The sequence below is a fragment of the Sorex araneus genome, chromosome X, assembly GCF_027595985.1.
Source record: "Sorex araneus isolate mSorAra2 chromosome X, mSorAra2.pri, whole genome shotgun sequence".
NCBI classification, from domain to species: Eukaryota; Metazoa; Chordata; class Mammalia; order Eulipotyphla; family Soricidae; genus Sorex; species Sorex araneus.
In genome coordinates, this window is record NC_073313.1 from 17,192,722 (window position 1) to 17,212,489 (window position 19,768).

At 45.5% G+C, this 19,768-nt stretch overlaps 1 protein-coding gene across 2 annotated transcripts in view; it reads left to right on the forward strand.

Moving 5' to 3' along the window:
* Nucleotides 1-19,768, forward strand: part of REPS2 (RALBP1 associated Eps domain containing 2) — a 243,405-nt gene that overhangs the window by 216,772 nt on the left and 6,865 nt on the right. For both annotated transcript variants that reach the window (XM_055121665.1, XM_055121666.1), the window contains exons 15-17: nt 4,023-4,106; nt 5,680-5,813; nt 18,649-18,754. In XM_055121665.1, coding sequence (XP_054977640.1) covers nt 4,023-4,106; nt 5,680-5,813; nt 18,649-18,754 — 324 coding nt within the window. The remainder of the gene's footprint in view (nt 1-4,022; nt 4,107-5,679; nt 5,814-18,648; nt 18,755-19,768) is intronic.

Consider the following 19,768-nt stretch of genomic DNA (forward strand, 5'->3'; position numbering starts at 1 on the left):
ACGGCGGTATAGACTTTAGAGCTTAGTCTCTCTCTATAGAAAAGGTTCTCCGAGCGCTGGCCCTAGGTGTCTGCTCCCTGCAGCGAAGGGGAGAGAGAGCCCGTGAGACCGTGCCCCTTCCCTGCTCCTGCTCGCCCATTTTCTCCTAACTTCTCACCATTATTTCACCCCCAACCTGGACACACACACCAGGGCTCTTTGGAGTCTTAGCATAGCTAACATTTATCATCTCCTCGTTTTGGTGGATCGAAGATTTAGGAGCAACTGACGTGGCTGACTCTGGCTCAGCGTTTGTCACTAGGCTGCAGTCGAGATGGCAGCCTGGGCAGCGGTCCTCTGAAGGCTCAGCTAGGGCAGGAGTATTCGTTTTTATTGATGCCCACCCGGTGGTGCTCAGGGCTGACTCCTGGCTCTGTGCTTGGGAATCGAACTTGGCTCGGCAGCATACAAGGCAGAAGCCCTCCCCGGCGTATTATCGCTCTGGCCCCAAGGAGTCACTTCTCAGATGGTTCCCTCACACAACAGTTGGCATGAGGCCTCACCTCCTCTCCATGGGCCCCTTGTCTGGACTTCCTGGATGTCCTCACAACACAGCAGCTATTTGCACGCAGGAGGCGTCAGCACCCATTTGGGGGGGGGGCACATTGCTTGAAATGACAATTCTGGGGGTTTTCTAGGAGCAGGACCTGGTGTGTGGGTTCTAGATGCTGTTTAATTCTATTGATGAATGAGCCCTTCCTCTGGTAGAAAATCAGAATGCGTAGCCTCCCCAGTGCTCAGCCCGTTTCTGACCCAACTCGCTTGACTCTGTATTGTTCCACCCACCAGGGGAGTGGACAAAGGTCCAGAACCTTCCTCCGCATCCCGAGAAGTACCTATCCAGTCTACGTGATCTATCCATGCTTTTTGATGCAAATGAGAATGAAAAGGTATTTTTCATTTGTGGGCAGAGATGTATTAATATTCAAATCTAAGCGTTTCTTTTGAAAGGACTCTCGGCTCGAGTTCTAGTAAACTCTCTGCTAAAACAGCGTTCTTCTGGCTGGCCCTGTCGGGGCTGAGGACGTGCTGTTACATGTAGAGGAAGAGGAGGCCATTTGCAATATTATAATCCAGGGGCTTTTGTTTCTTTACAAGATTCAGGCATTGGGTTTCGGTTCAACAGCCAAAACATTTTGACAGGCTCATGTTGACAGCATTGTCCCCCTTTGCTTTCTCTAATTCGCAGAGGAGAAAGGGAGCTACTCAGACACCGTTGTTTTCATGGGGGTATCATTCTCTCCAGATCGTTAATTTAGGAGAGCATAAAGGAAAGCCAAGAAATTTCCCTGGTTTGTTCTGCTTCTGAGCGGCTAAGCCTCACAGACGCCTCATACTGTTATTTGAAGGAAAGGAAATGAATTTCTCGGGAAGACAGGCTTTTGCATCTCTGAAGCTCATCCCTAGCTGTCTAGCACAAAGCTGATTTTCTCCGTCCTCTTACTGGGATCACATCAGGCCCTGGTGAGGCTCTGCCTGATTCCTGCCTTCTTTGCTCAGTGAGTACTAGCCCATTTAGATCCAGTCACGGGGTGATGGTACGCCTGCTGCGGTGCTCCTGAGTTTCTTCCTAAAGAGATTGGAGGTTAGAGTCAGCCCGCTGTAGTGCTCTGGAGGTGGTTTTGGTTGCTTTATTTCAATCAGAGCTAGAAAACACAGCCCATTTGTAAATGGAAAAAAATATTCAGCAGCAGGAAATCATGGCAGGTGCTGTAAAGCATGCGCAGTGCGTGTGGGATGTGGGAGGGGAAACACTGGCGGTTCTCCGGACTTGCTTTTAGCCATGTTGCGTGTCTGCGGAGTGAGTTAAAAAGACACAAGAAGTACATATTATGTACTTGGAGCAGTGGGGCTACATAGCTCCTCATTCTCAGCAATGGAAAACTAATTATCAAATGCTTCCTTGGTAGTAGGGCTGTCCTTCTTGGGGGGAAACTCCAACAACAATAGTGAGTTTTGTGTTGAAATATGGAATGTAATTAAGGTCAAGAGAAAGTGAAGTGAAATTCATCAGTTATGCAGTTGGGGTGAGGGGGCGGGGGCGGGGGGTATACTGGGGTTTTTGGTGGTGGTATATGGGCACTGGTGAAGGGATGGGTGTTCGAGCATTGTATAACTGAGACATAAGCCTGAGAACTTTGTAACTTTCCACATGGTGATTCAATTAAAAAAAAAGACATGAGAGTTGTTGGGAGGCGACTCACAGATGGGCCGTGGATATTAGGGACCAGGTGGGGTTGCAGGGGGTGGGAAGGCCCAGTGATGGAATCTGGGGCCAAGCGTGCCACCCCCTGGGCTTCGGGGTGCATGCAGGCTTGGGAGTAGGAGCGCCGGCCCCGCAGATGCCAGGGACAGGTGCTTCTTTGGGGTTTGCTTGGGTTTGGGGGCTATATGGGTGGGGCCAAAGGTTTCATCCTGGCTCTGCGCTCAGAGATCACTTTTAACAGGCCTTGGGGTGCTGGGAATTGAACTGTCTCTTTGGACCAGGGCAGGCGCTTGGCAAAGGTTAGCAGGGGGCCTGGTATGCAGAAGGGCCTGCGAGGCTAGAAGCAGTGGGTGTCGGCTAAGGGGAGAGGAAGTGCCTGAGGCCAGATGCTCAGAGCGGGCCAGCAGCCACACTCGCTGACCGTTGGGAGGGCTGCCTTAGGACCCACGCAGGCAGGCCACAGCCGCTGGGAGCTGTGGGGTGTATTTGTGGAGATGTGGATTAATATGCATGTCACTGGCCCTCATGCAGAAATCACTGGATTCGGGCCTGGAGAGACCGGACGGGCAGGAAAGGCACTTGCCTTGCACAATGCTGACCCCGGCTCAACCTCCGGTATCCCGTATTGTCCCCTGAGCCCCATCCAGAGTGATTCCTGAGCAACCCCTGAGCATCGCCGGGTATCACCTCCAAACAACACAAAACAATTGGACTCACAACAAGGGGTTTTTCGGGTATCGCCCCCAAACAACACAAAACAATTGGACTCACAACAAGGGTGTTTTTTTTTGACCTGGTGACTTAATGACTGGTGACTAACAGTAGGAGGCCTTGTTCTCTCAAAGCCTTCTTCAGTTTACACCTGTGTGTGCCCTGCGTAACCGGTCCAAGGACCAACGCCTCTAACCAAGGTGGCTTCACCGTCACCTGGCAGGCCACGTGAGTGGTTGAAGACCACCGCTCTAGTGTGGCCCGAGTACAGAGAACATTGAGGATGAAGGGCAGATCGGGACTCAGTTTCCCCAGGCCCCCTGCCTGCTCACTGCGTGAGGCCTGCTGGTCTGCACGGACCTCAAAAGAGGGCACCCACGGCCCATTTTCGTGCATGTGCTCATGGATCCCGAAGCATCCGCCCCTGCAGCCCCAAGCTTTCTGTTTACTCCCTCTGCTGCACGCCCTCAACACCTTCTTTAAAGTAGAGGCAGGCCCAGAGTGTTTGATTATGAGCAAGCTCATCTTGTTTCCAATTGCAGCGTCAAGAAATTATGACTGTTGCTTTTGTTCATGCTTGTGCTAAAATGTTTTTTTCCCCAAGGCCAATTTTCCACAATAAGACTTCTTAATTTTGGTTTGAGCTTGTGAAGCAGTAGGAATTTTGTTGTGTGTGTGTGTGTGTGTGTGTGTGTTTAGAAGAGAAATCCTCCTGAATCCTTTCCCTAAGGTTACACAGTGTTGAAAGGGGATGGGAGGAAAATGAACCTCTGTGGAAGATCTGCAGGCCTGACCGTGCAGGGCTACTTTCCTGTGCGGTCTTCCCAGTATCATGGTGTTGTGTTGATGCAATTTTTTTTGCTTTTTGGGGTCACACCTGTCGATGAACTGGGGTTACTTCTGGCTCTGCACTCAGGAATTACTCCTGGCGGAGCTCAGGGGACCATATGGGATGCTGGGAATTGAACCCGGGTCAGCTGCATGCAAGGCAAACAGCCTACCTGCTGTGCCATCGCTCCAGCCCTGTGTTGATGCATTTCTACCTTTCTATGATCCTTTGCTACAGTCTGAACCAGTCTCCGATGGCGAGGGACCCTCACAGCAGAGCAGAGCCCCCTCCCAAGCTGCAGAAAGTAGCCCCGTGAAGAAGGTAAGGCGAGTGCCAGGAAGCCCTGGCCATTGGGAGTTGCAACCCTGAGCGGCGGGTGCTGCTAGCCCCGCCTTGGGAACCCTTGCACTTGGGGTTCCTTCTGAAGACGACACTCCTGGCTCCTGAGGATCCTTGCACTTGGCCTTGGTGTCACTGACAGTCTGTGTTTCCCTCTCCCAGCTCCCAGCTCAGGGGGGCTGCCTGGCAGCGTCAAGAGGTGTGGCAGGATGAAAAGGCTGCTGTTACCAGAATCTCACACACCTGCTAAACCTCTCAGAGCATCTCGGGGGCCGTGCTAAGCATCCCTTTTTTCCCTTTTTAGGTCATACCTGGTGATGCACAGGGGTTACTCCTGGCTCTGCACTCAGGAATTACTCCTGGCAATGCTCAGGGGACTATATGGGATGCTGGGAATTGAACTCGGGTCAGTCGCATGTAAGACAAACGCCCTACTCGCTGTGCTATTGCACCAGCCTCAAGCACCCCCTTTTTTGTTTTTGTTTTTGTTTTTGGGTCACACCTGGCGATGCACAGGGGTTACTCCTGGCTCTGCACTCAGGAATTACCCCTGGCCGTGCTCAGGGGACCATATGGGATGCTGGGATTTGAACCCAGGTTGGCTGCATGCAAGGCAAACGCCCTACCCGCTATGCTATCACTCCAGCCCCTAGCACCCCTTTTTTTAACCCTCGTTCCACGGTCTCTTCTTGCATCCTGCTGCTTCTCTTTTAGCCATGTTCACGTGCCACTGAGCTCTCTGCCCCTCCCCCCCATATCCCCATGAAGGTTGCAGGCGAGGCAGGGGCTTCCAGAAAGCAGGCTGATGTTGCCTTCCAGAAAGAAGCTCTTACATTCTATTCTCTGTATGAATTGGGGGATGGGAAAATGCTGCGCACAGGGCTAAGTCCCTTGCAAACGCATAGAAACGCCCTGTATGTCACAAGTCTGCCAAGTGAGGCCAGCACCAGTATTGGCCTTCAGTTTGAAAAGGCTCTGGGGAGCTGGCCACGTGGGAGGTCCTGGATCCATCTCCGCTATCACCAGAAATTAATGTGATAAAACCCTGGCTATTGAGACAGCATTTTTAAAACTAAAAGGGGCTGGGGCGATAGTACAGAGGGTAGGGCACTTGCCTTGCATGCAGCAGAACTGAGTTTGAGTCCCGGCATCCCACACGGTCTCCTGAGCATTGCTGGGAGTAATTCCTGAGTGCAGAGTCAGGAGTAACCCCTGAGCATCATCAGCTGTGACACCCCCCCACAAAAAAACCTTACAATTTCTTGTAAATAAAAGAAAGGGAGGCAAGGATAGTGGGTTGCTAGAATGTGGTTTCTTTGTTTTTTCGGGGGACAAAACAAATGGAGAGACTCTAAGCAGAAAGGAAGAAAGACTAAAGGAATCTGAGACACATGGCCAGGCCCAATGCTGAGCCCCTGCCTCAGCTCTAGCTCTGAGGGCCACAGTAAGTGGATGTGCGCCTGTGGACAGACCTTGGGGAAAACGGGCTGTGGGCCTGATGGCAGGATGCGTTTTGGTTTTGACTTTCCTTGTGTGTTTGTTTTTCGATCCCCAGGACTCATCCCATTCTCAGCAGCCGCCCTCCAAGCCCATCCGTCGGAAGCTTCGAGGTGAAAGCCAGGAGCCCGCGCCCTCTGCTGGGGGCTCAACTTCGGCAGCAACTGCAAAACCCCACCCGACAGTCCAGAAGTAAGTGGCACAGATAAACAAGGGCAACTTGCAAAGTTCCCTTTCAATCTGTAGGCCCCTGCCATCCAGCATTCATTTATCTCTAGACTAAGGGATGGGGCTTTGGAGCATGGTCTTACCTTACTCATCTCTACCCATCACTTGGAGGGGCTTTAAGGTGTTGTACTTAACCGGCACCAGGGGGCTTTGTTGTGTTTCATAAGATTTGATTCTCTTCCCCTCTCCTTTCTTCAGTATTTTTCCTAGGAAGGAGAAAATAATAGTACCAATGTAAGTTTCCCTTATTTTTCACAGTCATGACCCTCAGGTCCAACTTTCAGTCGATAAGGAGTGTCACTTGTTTCTGGGGATGTAGGGACTCCCATAAAGTGCTCAGGAAGCCCCAGGACCACTCCTGATGGTCCCTGACCCAGTGTATTTGGCCTGAGAGTTTATTATTTGGGCCTAATGATAAAGAACTGCTCAGGCCTAGCAATGTGTAGAGCCACCAGGAGTTGACCATGTTAGGGGATCTCGGGCTATGTGCAGTGGTGCTTACAGTGCCAGGGATTGAATTTAGGGCCTCATGTATGCAAGGCATGTATTCCAACCCTGTTAGCTATCTCCCCAGTTCCAACATGTCACTTCTTTTTAGGGTTTTCAATGTACAGTATCATGTCATATGCAAATAGTGATAGTTTGACCTCTTCATTACCAGTGTGGATCCCTTTGATATTTTTTCTTGTTTGATTGCTATGGCAAGGACTTCAAAACTATGTTGAATAAGAGTGGCAACAGTGGACATCCTTGCCTTGTACCTGATCTAGAAAAAAAGGTTTCTGTTTTTTTACTATTAAGAATATTGCCTTTGGTCTTGTTGTTGATGGGTTTGTTGTAGCTGGCCAATATTTGAGGTATGTTTCTTCTGTCCCCATTTTTTTAGGTCTTCTTTGAAATCATGAACCCCTTGTCCTGTTTTCAAATGGCTTTATTAACATACAGGTCACCTACCATTTGGTTTTCCCTTAGAATGAAAGATTCAGTAGTTTTTAGGATATTGACATGGCTGTGCAATCACTACCACACTCTAATTTCAGGATATTGTCATCATCCTGAAAGGCAGTTCCATGTATTTAGCCGCCACTCATTGTTCTCCCCTTCCATTATCAGCCTGAGGCAACCTCTAATTTACTTTCTCTCTTTCAAGATTTGCCTATTTTCAACATCTCAATTAAACAACACCATGCAACATGTGGTCTTTTGTGCCTGGCTTCTTTCACTTAGCATAATGTTGTTAAGGTTCATCCTTGGTGTGGTATAACTTAGAACTTCATTCTTTTATATTGTCAAATCCATTGTGAGGCTGTACCACATTTTAGGTGACCATATGTCAGTGGGTGGACCTTTGGGTTTCCACTTTCAAGCTAATAACAATAATGCCAGTACTACTTGTGAACAGGTTTTTGTGTGACTTCTCTTTTCATTTATCTTGAGTATATACTAGGAGTCAAATTGCTGCTTCATATGGCAAGTCAATATGTAAAACTTGGAGAAGCTGCCAAACTGTTTTCCACAGTGGAAACAGCATTTTACAGTCTTCCTAGCGATGAAAGAGTGTTTTTATTTTTATTTTTTTTCTTTGGGGGGGTTGGACCACACCTAGTGGTGCTCAGGGGTTATTCCTGGCTCCATACACAGGAATCACTCATGACAGTGCTTAGGGGACCATGTCGGATGCCAGGGATAGAACCCAGGGCAGCTTCGTGCGAGGCAAATGAGCTCTCCTGCTGGACTATATTGCTCCTGCTCAGATTCTGACTTTTCTTCTTATTTACCCATGGTTGTTATTATCCATAGAGTGGGTATGAAATAATGCCTTGTGGTCTTGATTTGTGCTTATTTTTCTTCCTTTTTTTTGCCACAGCTGGCAGTGCTCAGGGCTTGCTCTTGGCTCTGTCTTGAGGGATCACCTTAGCTCCTGTACTATCTCTCGACTCAGATTTGTATTTTTTTAAAACTAATATTGACCATCTTGCCAAGAGCTTATTGGCTATTTGTAAATTTTCTTTGAAGAGATGCCTACTCAGATTACTTGCCCAATTTTCCTTGGATTATTTATTTTTTTAATTTAATTTTTTATTTTACTGAATCACCGTGACAAAAGTTACAAAGCTTTAAGGTTTCAGTCTCAGTCATATAATGATCAAATCCCCATCCTTTCACCAGTGTACCTGTTCCCAACCAAGAACCCCAATATACCCCCCTCCCACACCCCCCTCCGCACCTGAGTGGCTAATGATCTTCACTTTATTCTCTCTATACTTTGACTACGTTCAATATTCCAACAGAGAACTGAGTATTATTATTTGGAATTTTTCCCCCAACAATCAAACCTGCTGAAAAGGCATCATTTGATAGTTTGTTTTCCATTGCTGGGAATGAAGATTATAGGTTTTGGATTTCTGTTGTTTTAGCTCAGTTTACAGTGTAGATGCATTTCTATAAGAAGTCTCTGGGTGCCAAGATGGGTTAGTAGACCTCCCGGATCATAGTCTTTAAGGAGAAGAGGGGCCATGTTGTGCGCGGCTGCTCCGGATCTCATCTGGGCAGAGAGCGTGCTGGTAACACCCCCATCCCATGATCTCTTGCGCGCCACATCACTACAGGCTCCTACCTCTGGGTTGTGAGTTCTGGAGAATGGCAGATGCCACGTGGGCCCTGGTGTTGCTGCCGCTGATATCTTCCCTGTAGAAAGAAAGCGTTGGGAGAGGAAATCCTTCCCCCTCCCTGGGCGGCATGGGGTCATAGCTCAGCTCACAGTCTAGATGCATTTCTAGTAAGTCTCTGGGTGCCAAAATGGGTTAGTAGACCTCCCGGATCATAGTCTTTAAGGAGCAGAGAGGCCATGTCATGCGTGGCTGCTCTGGATCTCATCTGGCTATCTTTTTTTTAGTTAGATTTAAAATATATATTTTGGTTACATGTTTCTTGTTAGATATATAATTTGGCAATTGTTTTCTTCCATTCTGTAACTTCTCTCTCTTTTTCTCTCTGTCTTGGTGTTATTTTGGTCTGCTAAGGATTGAACTCAGAGCTTTATACACATGAGGTTGGATCTACCACTGAGCTACATTCTGGACCCTCTTAAATTATTTTCAGTAGTAGGGATTGAAACCAACTTCTTGGTTTCTTGGTTGCTTATAGCATGATGTCTTTTTTTTGTCACTTGTGCTTTGTATGTTATCAAAGAAAGCAGCACCATGCCCAAGTTAAGAAGGGTTTGTTCCTATGTTTGTTTTCATAGTTTAAGGACTTACATTGAGGACTGTGGTCTATTTTGACTTTAGTTTTGTACGTAGTATGAGGGAAGGGTCCAATTTCCTTATTTTGCATGTAGATACTCAGTCTGTCCAAATCCCATTTGTTAAAAGGAGGTATTATCTTTTATTTTACTGTTCAGTGACTGTCCCAAACTGTCATATTCTCTCACTATTTAGGTGACAGCTAGAATCAGGCTGAGGGAGGCTTACTAGTAACACATGTAGTGCTCTCACTGATAGGAACCGAGGCTTATTTGGAGGGGGCGGGGACAGGAACTTACTACAACTTACTTCTTTGCCAGTTTATTTTGGAGTTATAAGGAATGGCTTAGCATTATTCATTTTTTTAAGTCTTGGGGAGAGAGAGAGTTGGACATGTGATGGTTTGTATCTTTTCTGAGAATCCTTTGTCAACCAGGATTCTGGGAAAGAACAAAAGTCTGATGTTCAGGGACAGCATTATACTTAGTAAGCTAACCAATTTCCATTTATAGTGGTCCTTATTTTGTATCATTTGGGGGGAGGTTGAGAAAATAGGTACACGATGTTCTCCACATTCTCTAAGAGAACATTAGTGATAAAGGTTAAAAAATATACTCATTACCAGCTAGAAATAAACATCAGACTGGCCTATTATACAAGGAACACATTATCCTTCAGAGATTATCATTGTGTGCCTACTCTTAGGGCAGAGGAACTAATAAAACGTTCTCTCCGGAGAGCTGCTGATTTCAGTTATGAGTAATGTCGAGCTTTCAGATTGCTTCCTCATTAATGAGCTGCCCATTAGGACTGAAGTGGGCTTTTCTCAGAAATAATGTGATGTGCTTAAATTTGCTCCCACATCTCATGAGTTTGCTAAGAATGAGCTTTGGGTAAGAAGAGGCTTGATCAAGTCATGTGGTCCAGAAACTTCAGGATCTATGGTCTGAGCCATTGAGTTGATGTGGCAGTATCTGTGGGAGGTGGCTGTCAGGGCTTCTGAAAGTAAGGGGAGTGGGGGTGGAAGGAGGCTATCCACTCTCCGCCCCTCCTCGAAGACCCCAGAGTTCTCAATTTGGACACCAGGGTACCTGAAGTTTTTCACAGTTCGGTGTCTCTGTACAGAGTATTAGTGAAGCAATACTCTTAGCAATAGTTGGTGTGGCTGCAGTGGTGGGGGGTGGGGCGGGCTGCTGGTAGGGTGGGGGACTCAGTCTGTCCTGCTCCTGAGGGCGTTTCTCTCCATACACCCCTTACCACACACTGAGGCATGGGAGAGACAGGGAAATGTAGTTCCCAGGTGGTTCCCAGGTGACGGGACAGCCACCTTGTTCCCATGGAGGATGAGATGTCAGTAAGAACAAGGAGGCACCCCCGTAAGTTTGGGAGGCTGGCCTGCCACAATCCCTGAGTGGATACTGCTTCCCGCTGCTGCAGTAGTTCTAAACAAAGTTGCATTGAGCATGGCATCGAGCATTGCCAAGTTCCCAGCCACTTAACTCTTACTCCCTCCTCTTTCTCTTTCGGGACCACACCCATCCGAGGCTGGCCTGAAACAGCAAATAACAAAGCTGAGCCTGAAGAGATAGACTCAAAGCAGTTCTTTGGAAGATAAGGCAAGTTTGAGCATGCTTTGTGGCATGCTTGAGAGAGACTGGGGGCCTGATCCTGTGTGTTCTTTAAGGACCGTTAGGCTGCAAATACCGAAGAGCAAGTCGGGCCAGCAAAACCCATATTTTAAAAAATTAATTAATTTATTTTTATTGAATCACCTTGAGATACAGTTACAAGCTTTCATGTTTGAGTTTCAGTCATATAATGATCAAACACCCATCCCTCCACCAGTGAACATTCTCTACCACCAGTGTCCCCAGTATATCCCCCCCTTTCCAGCCCTCCCCCTGCCTCCATGGCAGGCAATTTCCCCCATACTCTCTCTCTACTTTGGGGCATTATGGTTTGCAATACAAATACAGATACGTTTGGCCCTTTATCTACTTTCAGCAAACAGCTCCCATCCCAAACGATTCCTCCAACCATCATTATCTTAGTGATCCCGTCTCTATTCCATCTGCCTTCTCCCCTAGCTCATGAGACAGGCTTCCAACGATGGGACAACATTCCTGGTCCTCGTGTCTACTGTCCTTGAAAACCCATATTCTTTATCTTTATTATGACTCCTGGAAACCAGTGGCAGGAGCGTGTTGGCAAAAAGGACTCCTCATGATGCTCCATCTCCTTAGAAATTATTATTATTATTATTATTATTATTAGGCTGGAGGGATTGCACAGCGGTAGGATGCTTGCCTTGCACATGTCTGACCCGGGTTCGATTCCTCTGCCCCTCTCAGACAGCCCTGCAAGCTACTGAGAGTATCCCGCCTGCATGGCAGAGCCTGGCAAGCTACCCATGATGTATTCGATATGCCAAAAACAGTAACAGCAAGCCTCACAATGGAGATGTTACTGGTGCCTGCTCGAGCAAATTGATGAGCAATAGGATGACAGTGATACAGTGATTATTATTTTTTTTCCTGTGAAGATTTCTCATCGAACATCACTCCAGAGATTACATTCTCACTATGCATAGGACTCACATGCATAGTCCAGACAGAAATGAACTCTTAACCATAACCCACATCCTGGGAGTGAGCACTCGGGCTGCTGAGCATGGGCCAGCAGCCCCCATTCGGGAGGGAACATAGACGTGAGACAAATAAAGACTGCCTTCCTGGGGGTGCAGAGATCCCCGAGAAGAGAAGATAGGACCTCTTTCAAGCTGGGTTCACATCCCTTTAAGCTGGGAATAGTTTAAGGAAGGGCAGCCAATTCTGGTCAATACTTTTTAAAAAAGTATTTCACTGCAAAATTCATAGGAAGTTTCAAAAGTAGTACACACAAGATCTGTGTACACCTAGTTGTTCACGTTGGTTATATTCCCTTTTTTCGTGGTGGTGATGGGGGGTATATCCGACATTGCTCAGGGTTTGTTCCTGCCTCCATACTCAGGGATCATTCATGGCGGGCCCCAGGGGAATCATGTGGTGTCTGAAATTGAACCTGGCTCTGCTGCTTGCAAGGCAAGTGCCTTGCCCACTGTACTATCACTGCACATGCCACTCCCTGTCCATTCTTACTCGTCCATAGTGCAAAGTAAACCCAGGATCTTGGTGTTGGGGTAGTAAATGTGCATAGACCTATGGCATCTTACATGTGTAGGGGCTTGTCGCTTTGCTGATATTAAGATAGTGAAGCCTCTCGTCCCTACAGTTTTCTATCTCTATATTGTCTTTTGGAGATTTTCATAGAACTAAAATTATACAACCCAGGCCTTTTGTGTTTGGGCTCTTCCTTCTAGCACAATGCCCTTGATAGCAAGTTGCTCTGCCTCTGTCAGTACTCCAAAGCAGTACTCTGTATGGCCTGAATGGGCCACATGCTGTGTGCCCACGCCCTGTTGAGGGACATCTATGTTATATTTAACTATTGGGAATTACAAATAAGTCTGCTCTTCTCATCTGTGTGTGACTTCTTGGGCACATCTAAGCTCTTGTTTCTTTGGCATGCGTGTCTCAGCGTGTGCCTGCTGACTTGTGTGGTCAGTTGAAGTTGAGTTTTAGCGGCACTGTCAAGCTGCTCTCGACAATGGCTGTGCCTTGGGACAGTTCTTCCCGCGGTGGGGGAGAGATTCAGTTGCTGCGCATGCTCAGCAGCCTTTGGTTTTATTGGTTTGTCATCTGAGTTGTTCTAATGGTCATGGCGTGCTATTCTGTCATGGTCTCAATTTGCATTTTCCAGTGGTTATTAATGTAGAGCAGCTTTTCGTGTGTGTTTGTGATGATCAGTAGATTCTCTTTGGCAATGAATCTCATGTCTTTTTCAGTTTTCTATTTGAATTTTTTTTTCCTATTGAGTTTGAGAGTTCTAGATCCTAGCTTCTTCAGCAGTGGCACGTGGAGTCTTATAACTGTGAATTTTTAAAATAAAATTGGTTATGAATATCAGTAGATGTGTCTACTAAAGACCAAATATATATATATATATATATATATATATATATATATTTAGATCATGTAGAAATTTCTTGGCCAAAAAGGGGTTTTGAGTGGGAAAAGGTTAAGAAGCCCTGCTCTAAATCCCAGTTGGTTGTCAAGGGCTGAGTGGAAGTACAGCGGGTACTGCCTTGCGTGCAACTGACCCAGGTTTCATTCTCAGCACCACATATGTTCCCCTGAGCCCTGCTAGGAGTAAGTACAGAGCCAGAAGTAAGCCCTGAACACATCCAGGTGTGACCCAACACCTCGCCTAGTTTGTCCCCACCTACCAAATCAATTGCTGAGTCTGGAGGGCAAGTATTTTTCTCTTAGTCCATAGCTTAGCTTTTCACCCTCTTTTTTTTCTTGGCATCACACCTAGCTCTGCACTCAGGAATTACTCCTGGCGATGCTCAGGGGACCATGTGGGATGCTGGGAATCGAACCCGGGAAGGCTGCGTGCAAGGCAACCGCCCTACCCACTGTGCTGTCACTCCAGCCCCACTTTTCACCCTCTTAACAACGTTTTTTTTTTGTGCAGAGCAAACTTTTTTGTTTTTGTTTTGCTTTTTTGGTCACACCCAGCCAATCAGGGGTTACTCTTGGATTTGCACTCAGGATTATTCCTGGTGGCTCTCGGTGGACCATATGGGATGCTGGGAATCAAACCCGGGTTGGTTGTGTAGAGAAAATGTTTTTAAACTGTTGATGAATTTCAGTGTATGGCTGTCTTTTTCTTTTGTGGCTTATGCTTTTGGGGCTATATCTCAAAACTTTTCACCACACCCAGCACTTGGAGACTTTCCCTTAGATTTTCTTCTAAAGTTTTATGTTTACATTTGTGTCTTGTGTGATTTTTATAATTTTTCCTTTGCCAGTCTTATTTTTTGTCTTCACCCTTGGTCACAATAATATCGTTACATAGTGAGCCTTATATTTATCACACTTTATTACTGGTTTTTAAAAATCCTTTTTAAGTATTTAAATTGCCTTGGCTTTCTTTTTTTTAATTTATTTTTTTTATTGAATCACCGTGAGAACAGTTACAAAGCTTTCAGGTTTAAGTCTCAGTCATACAATGATCAAACACCTATCCCTTTAGCAGAGCACATCTTCCACCACCAAGAGCCCCAGTATGCCCCCCATCCCACCCTCCACCCTACCTGTGTGGCAGATGATTTTCACTTTACTTTATCTTTACTTTGATTACATTTAATGTTTCGACAGAAAATCCACTATTATTATTTGGAATTTCCCCCCAACGATTAGACCTGCCGAAAAGGCATCATTTGATAATTTGTTTTCTAATGCTGATAATGAAGAGCATGTGATTTTGGATTTCTGGTATTCTAGTAATTAAGTCTGGAGTAATTTCTGCCAGAAGCCGCTGAGTTCCGAAATTGGTTTGTGTGCCTCTGGGGCTCTCTCTATAGTTTTGGGCATTATATTTTGCTTGGATATTCATTACCACCATTCAAGCCTGCCTTCTGGGGGCAGATGCTAGATCATCTATTTTCCATTGCTCACTTTATATATTAAGAAAGGTCGCGCACTGCTTATGTGGCCGCGCAGTTTGGAGAAATAGTGCTGGTCCCCACATACTGGAGCCATGCTTGTAGAAGCTCACGGTCACCAGGATTCCGTCTGGAGAAGGCGGGGAGACTGCACCTCCTCCATCTGGGGCACCCCAGTGATACCGGCTCTATTTGGGGCCCGGAGCATTCTCTGGTGTTGCAGTGCCCACCAGCCTGCCTTGGCTTTCTATATATAAATTTTAGAATATTTCTGTCTTGAGTTACAAAAACCTTGCTAGAATATTTATAGAAGTTGTATAAACTATACAATGTACCTTTATGTCAATCTTTTTATTTGTATCTTCATTGAGTCTCTTCAATCCAGGAATATGTTTCTCTATTTACATTGATTCTATTTTGACTTTCATTAGTGTTGTGTAGTTGTCAGCATGTGAGTTATGTATATGTCTTGCTGTATCTGAGGACTTGATTTTGAGTCTTTGTACATGATGCCATTTTTAAAATTTTGATTTTCAAATGTTGATTGTTAGCTTATCTAATAATGATTGCTCTTTGTATGCTTATCTATTTCAAAAACTCCCTTGTCTTTACTGAAATTTTATTAGTTCTAGGAGTATTTTTCTTCTCCCTGGGGTCCCAAACTGTGGGTCTGTCAGGATGGTCTTTCTGCATATTGGTAGCACCAATAATTAAGGTCATGGCATCTAAGTCACTGAGTCATTTCTGGGCCCTTCTAGGAGTTTTTAAAAATAGTTTTCTTGAGATTTTCTACAATGACTATCAAGTTATCTGCAAGTAGGTACCATTTCATTTCTTTGTTCCCATTATGTGTGCCTTTAATTTCCTTTTCTTGCATTATTGTGCTGGCTAGGGCCAGTATTGTACTATGTTGAAATACTGGTGACAGTAGAAATTCTTGCCTTGTCCAATCTTAGAAAGGCATTCAGATTTTTGTTAAGTATGATGTCAGGTGTTTTTCATTCTTTTTCTCGTAGAAGTTCTTTACTAAGTTGAGGAGATACACCTCCAGTCATAATTATTTTTTTAAAAAGAATAAATGATGTTGGATGTTGTCAGACGCTTTATTTTTAATTTTTTATTTTGTTTTTTTATTTTATCTTATTGAATCACCGTGAGATAGTTACAAGCTTTCATGTTTGGGTTACAATCTCACAATTATCAAATCCCTCCACCAGTGCACATTTCCCACCACAGATATCCCGGGTATACCCCCCCTTTCCCACCCTCCCCCTGCCTCCATGGCAGACAATATTCCCCATTATCTCTCTCTACTTTTGGGCATTATGGCTTGAAACACAGACACTGAAAGGTCATCATGTTTGGTCCATTATCTACTTTCGGCATGTATCGCCCATCCCAGCTGGTTCCTCCAACCATCATTTTCTTAGTGATCCCTCCTCTATTCCATCTGCCTTCTCCCCTCCACTCATGAAGCAATCTTCCAGCTATGGGGCTTTATTTTTACATGAGTTGATAGTATCGCTCACATGATTTTTCTCATTTCACTTGCTAAGGTGGTAGACTTCATTGATTGCTTTTGAATACTGGGTCAGTTTTTTATTCCTAGAATAAGCTACATTTGCTTATGATATATCCATTTCCTAAATTGCTGAATTATTATACATGGATTTATTTTATTTATTATATGTTGATTTTCATATATTGCTGTATTAGTTATATGTATGTTTTTCAAAATAATTGTTAGAGATTTTCCACGAGGGATGTTGTGTCTTACTAGGGCTTTTGCTCTCCAAGTCCTTTGGCTAGAGAGAGAGAGAGCAAGATTTTTGTGGGGAGGTTTATTTTTGGTCGGGGGAAGTCTGCACTCATTGCCACTCATTGATTGCCAACATCTCCAATATCCAGTCAGGAATATATGAAGCAAAAAAGAAAATTCACTTAGGAAGGCTTTGGGCTGGAGTGATCGTACAGTGGATTGGGCACCACATATGGTCCCCTGAGCCCTTGCCAGGAGTGGTTCTTGAGTGCAGGAGTAATCCCTGAGCACCACCAGGTGTGGCCCAAACACCAAAAAAAGACGTAAAAAGGGCTTTACCTTTGCTTGCAAGGTTGTCTTCTGAAAACCTAAAATTTGAGAGTGTCCTCATGGTCTCATATTAATATAGTGTTTAATGTGAAGGAAAAATAACTCAGGTAATTTACCACTTTGTTTTTATCTGTGTACTTAAGTTTCCTAGCTTGTCTTTATTCCACTTTTGGGAATTATCTTATTATAAAGTCCTGGACTTGATTTTAATTGGCAGCAGTGGCGGGGGTAGGGGGGTTGGGAACTACACCCGCAGTGCTCAGGACTCGTTTATGGCTCTGTGCTCAGGATTTCCTTCTGATTCTCTGATCAGGGATCACTCCTGATGGTGTTTTACGGACCATATGTGGTTCTGGGGATCAATCCAGGGTCGGCCACATGCAAGGCAAGCATCTTAACCTAGGGACAATCTCTCTGGTTCCTTCCAGTCCTGGATTTTTACTATATGGGTCTACTCCATCTTGTCTTATAATCTCTGTGTGTGCATGCATTTGCGTGTAAATGGAGCATTAACTGATATTTCTCCAGAAATCGTGAAGTGCCAGGGATTGAACTGAGGGACTTGGCATGTTAGGTATTTGTTCTCCCACTTGAGCCCTATCCCTCTATATTTTCTTAAAAGTTGATTTTGAAGTTGCTCCCCTAGATATATGAGTGAAACATTAATCTTTAAACTTGTTGAAGGGTGTGCATCTTTTACAGATTAGTGGAGTGGCTAACAGAGTGTATATCCTCAGTGACTCTTGATCAGATCACTACAGATGTCCCATTTCATTTCATTCCCTCTGTTCTAGAAGACATCTCCCAGTGATTTCAAATATGTTTGTTTGCTCAAGAAATGAAAGATGTGCCTCCACACTAAAGTACTGTCAAAAAAAAGAAATAAAAGATGTGGAGTTCATGCCCAATTCAATCAGCTTAATCAGTGGCCGAATAAACAGCAGTACTTCTACATTAAAAAAAAAAGAAATGAAAGATGTCTTTCAGCCTTCAATATTGTTACAGGTTATAGGTTGTAAGTCATAGAACCAAACTGAGTTGTCGGCCGAGTCTTGGACAGTTTGGGGAGAGGGTGATAAACATAAGTACTGCACAGTAGCAGAGACTATCATGGGCAAAGTCATTTTGATGGTCACATTAGTTTCCCCTTTTCTGTGAATTTACTGACTTAATTTTGGAATCCTGGTGTTAAACTCTTTCTGTGGTTTCCCTCAAGTGCCACAGTTGTACTATACTCGCCGTGAACTCACACAGTGCGCACCCAGGTGTAGGTAGGAAGGAAGGAAGGAAGGAAGGAAGGAAGGAAGGAAGGAAGGAAGGAAGGAAGGAAGGAAGGAAGGAAGGAAGGAAGGAAGGAAGGAAGGAAGGAAGGAAGGAAGGAAGGAAGGAAGGAAGGAAGGAAGGAAGGAAGGAAGGAAGGAAGGAAGGAAGGAAGGAAGGAAGGAAGGAAGGAAGGAAGGAAGGAAGGAAGGAACTTTCGGCTGGCTACGTTAATATAGGAATTTTGCTAGAGGGAATGTAGAGTCTCTCCTTTTCATTCAGACTTGTCGATAAGGGCCACCTGCAGATCTTTTAAATGCCATCAGTGCTTACCAAAAAAAAAGCACATTCTGGTTCTGATAGTTCCAGGAAGAAATACTTCTTAAAATGTCTTGAAATAAATGGGATGCAAGGAACCTGAAAAGTCCCAATGCTTGGCTTTTGTTTGTGCTGTAAAATGGGGATCACTTCAAGTGTAACTAATCCAACCTAGGGGGTTGTTTCCTGTGCCGCCCACCTGGCTTCGAATCAGTGTTACTCTGGGGACCTAGTAACGTGAGGTGCCCCTCAGCCTCGAGTCTCCCTGAATCATAGCCTTCTGAGCTGCCAGAGGCCAGACCTCGCCGCTGTTTCCCTGAACTGCCCGCTTTCCTGCAGGCAGTCCTCCAAGCAGAAGAAGGCCATTCAGACTGCTATTCGCAAGAACAAAGAGGCCAATGCCGTGCTCACGCGACTCAACAGTGAACTGCAGCAGCAGCTCAAGGTAAGGAGCTTTGGGAGTTCGGATGATTAGCCCTTTCATGGCCTGGTCTCCCGGTGGTTTGATTCTGGGTGAGGAGGAGGGTTGATTCGGGGGTTACATCCCGCAGTGCTCAGGGTCCTTGCTGTGCACTTGGGTGCTTGCTGAGGGGTTACTCCTGGTGGTGCTTGGGCGCCATGGATCAAACTGGGCTCAGCTGAGTGCAAGGCAAGTGCCTTACCTCTGGCACCATTACTCCGGCCCAATGAATGCCACCGAATTTATAGTTTGTGAATTGATGTTTGTTTTGTTTTCTGCCATGCTATGAATCCAACCCAGTTCTCACGCACACAAGACATGCTCTTTACCACTGATCTACACCCCTGATGTGTATTTTGGAGCAGAGAATGAACCCAGAGCCGCATATATGCAAGGCATTCCCACTCGACTAGATTTCCAGCCCTTCATTAGTGGTGGTTTGTTTTGACAACACTGCATAAGAATATGGTTCCATTCTTGCTGGTTAGACCTGAGTTTTGCTCTCAGACTCCTTTGGGGCAGAGAATTTCTGCATTTGGTAAGCCCCATGAGTTAGCTGTTAAGGGCTTAGAGGAATCTTTGTAACCACATCTGGAGGCTGCATTTGGTGTGTTAAAAAGCTAGGGAGTGTATTAAAAAGGCTGCTTGAAGCATTTTCTACTGTGCAGAACTTCTGAATAAACCCATAGTTTGCTTAGATCCTTAATGAGTGATGTTAGACATAGTTCAGCGAAAGAAGGTTAGTGCGGATACTATCAAAGACAGCCCCTTTGTTCCTCACCAATGGTTCTATGTTATCTTCTCCAGGACATCGCCTCCCTACTTATCAGCTGCTTCTCCTCACCACTGATCATGCCTGTACTTGCTCTAACAAAGTCCTGCAGGGTGGCAGGCATTTATCGTTCCAGTCTTGAGGTCTCTTAGTCTGAAATCAGGGTGTGAGCAGAGCTATGTTCTCTCTCTCAGGATTTTCAGGGACTGCCCTTTTATCCTTCCTTC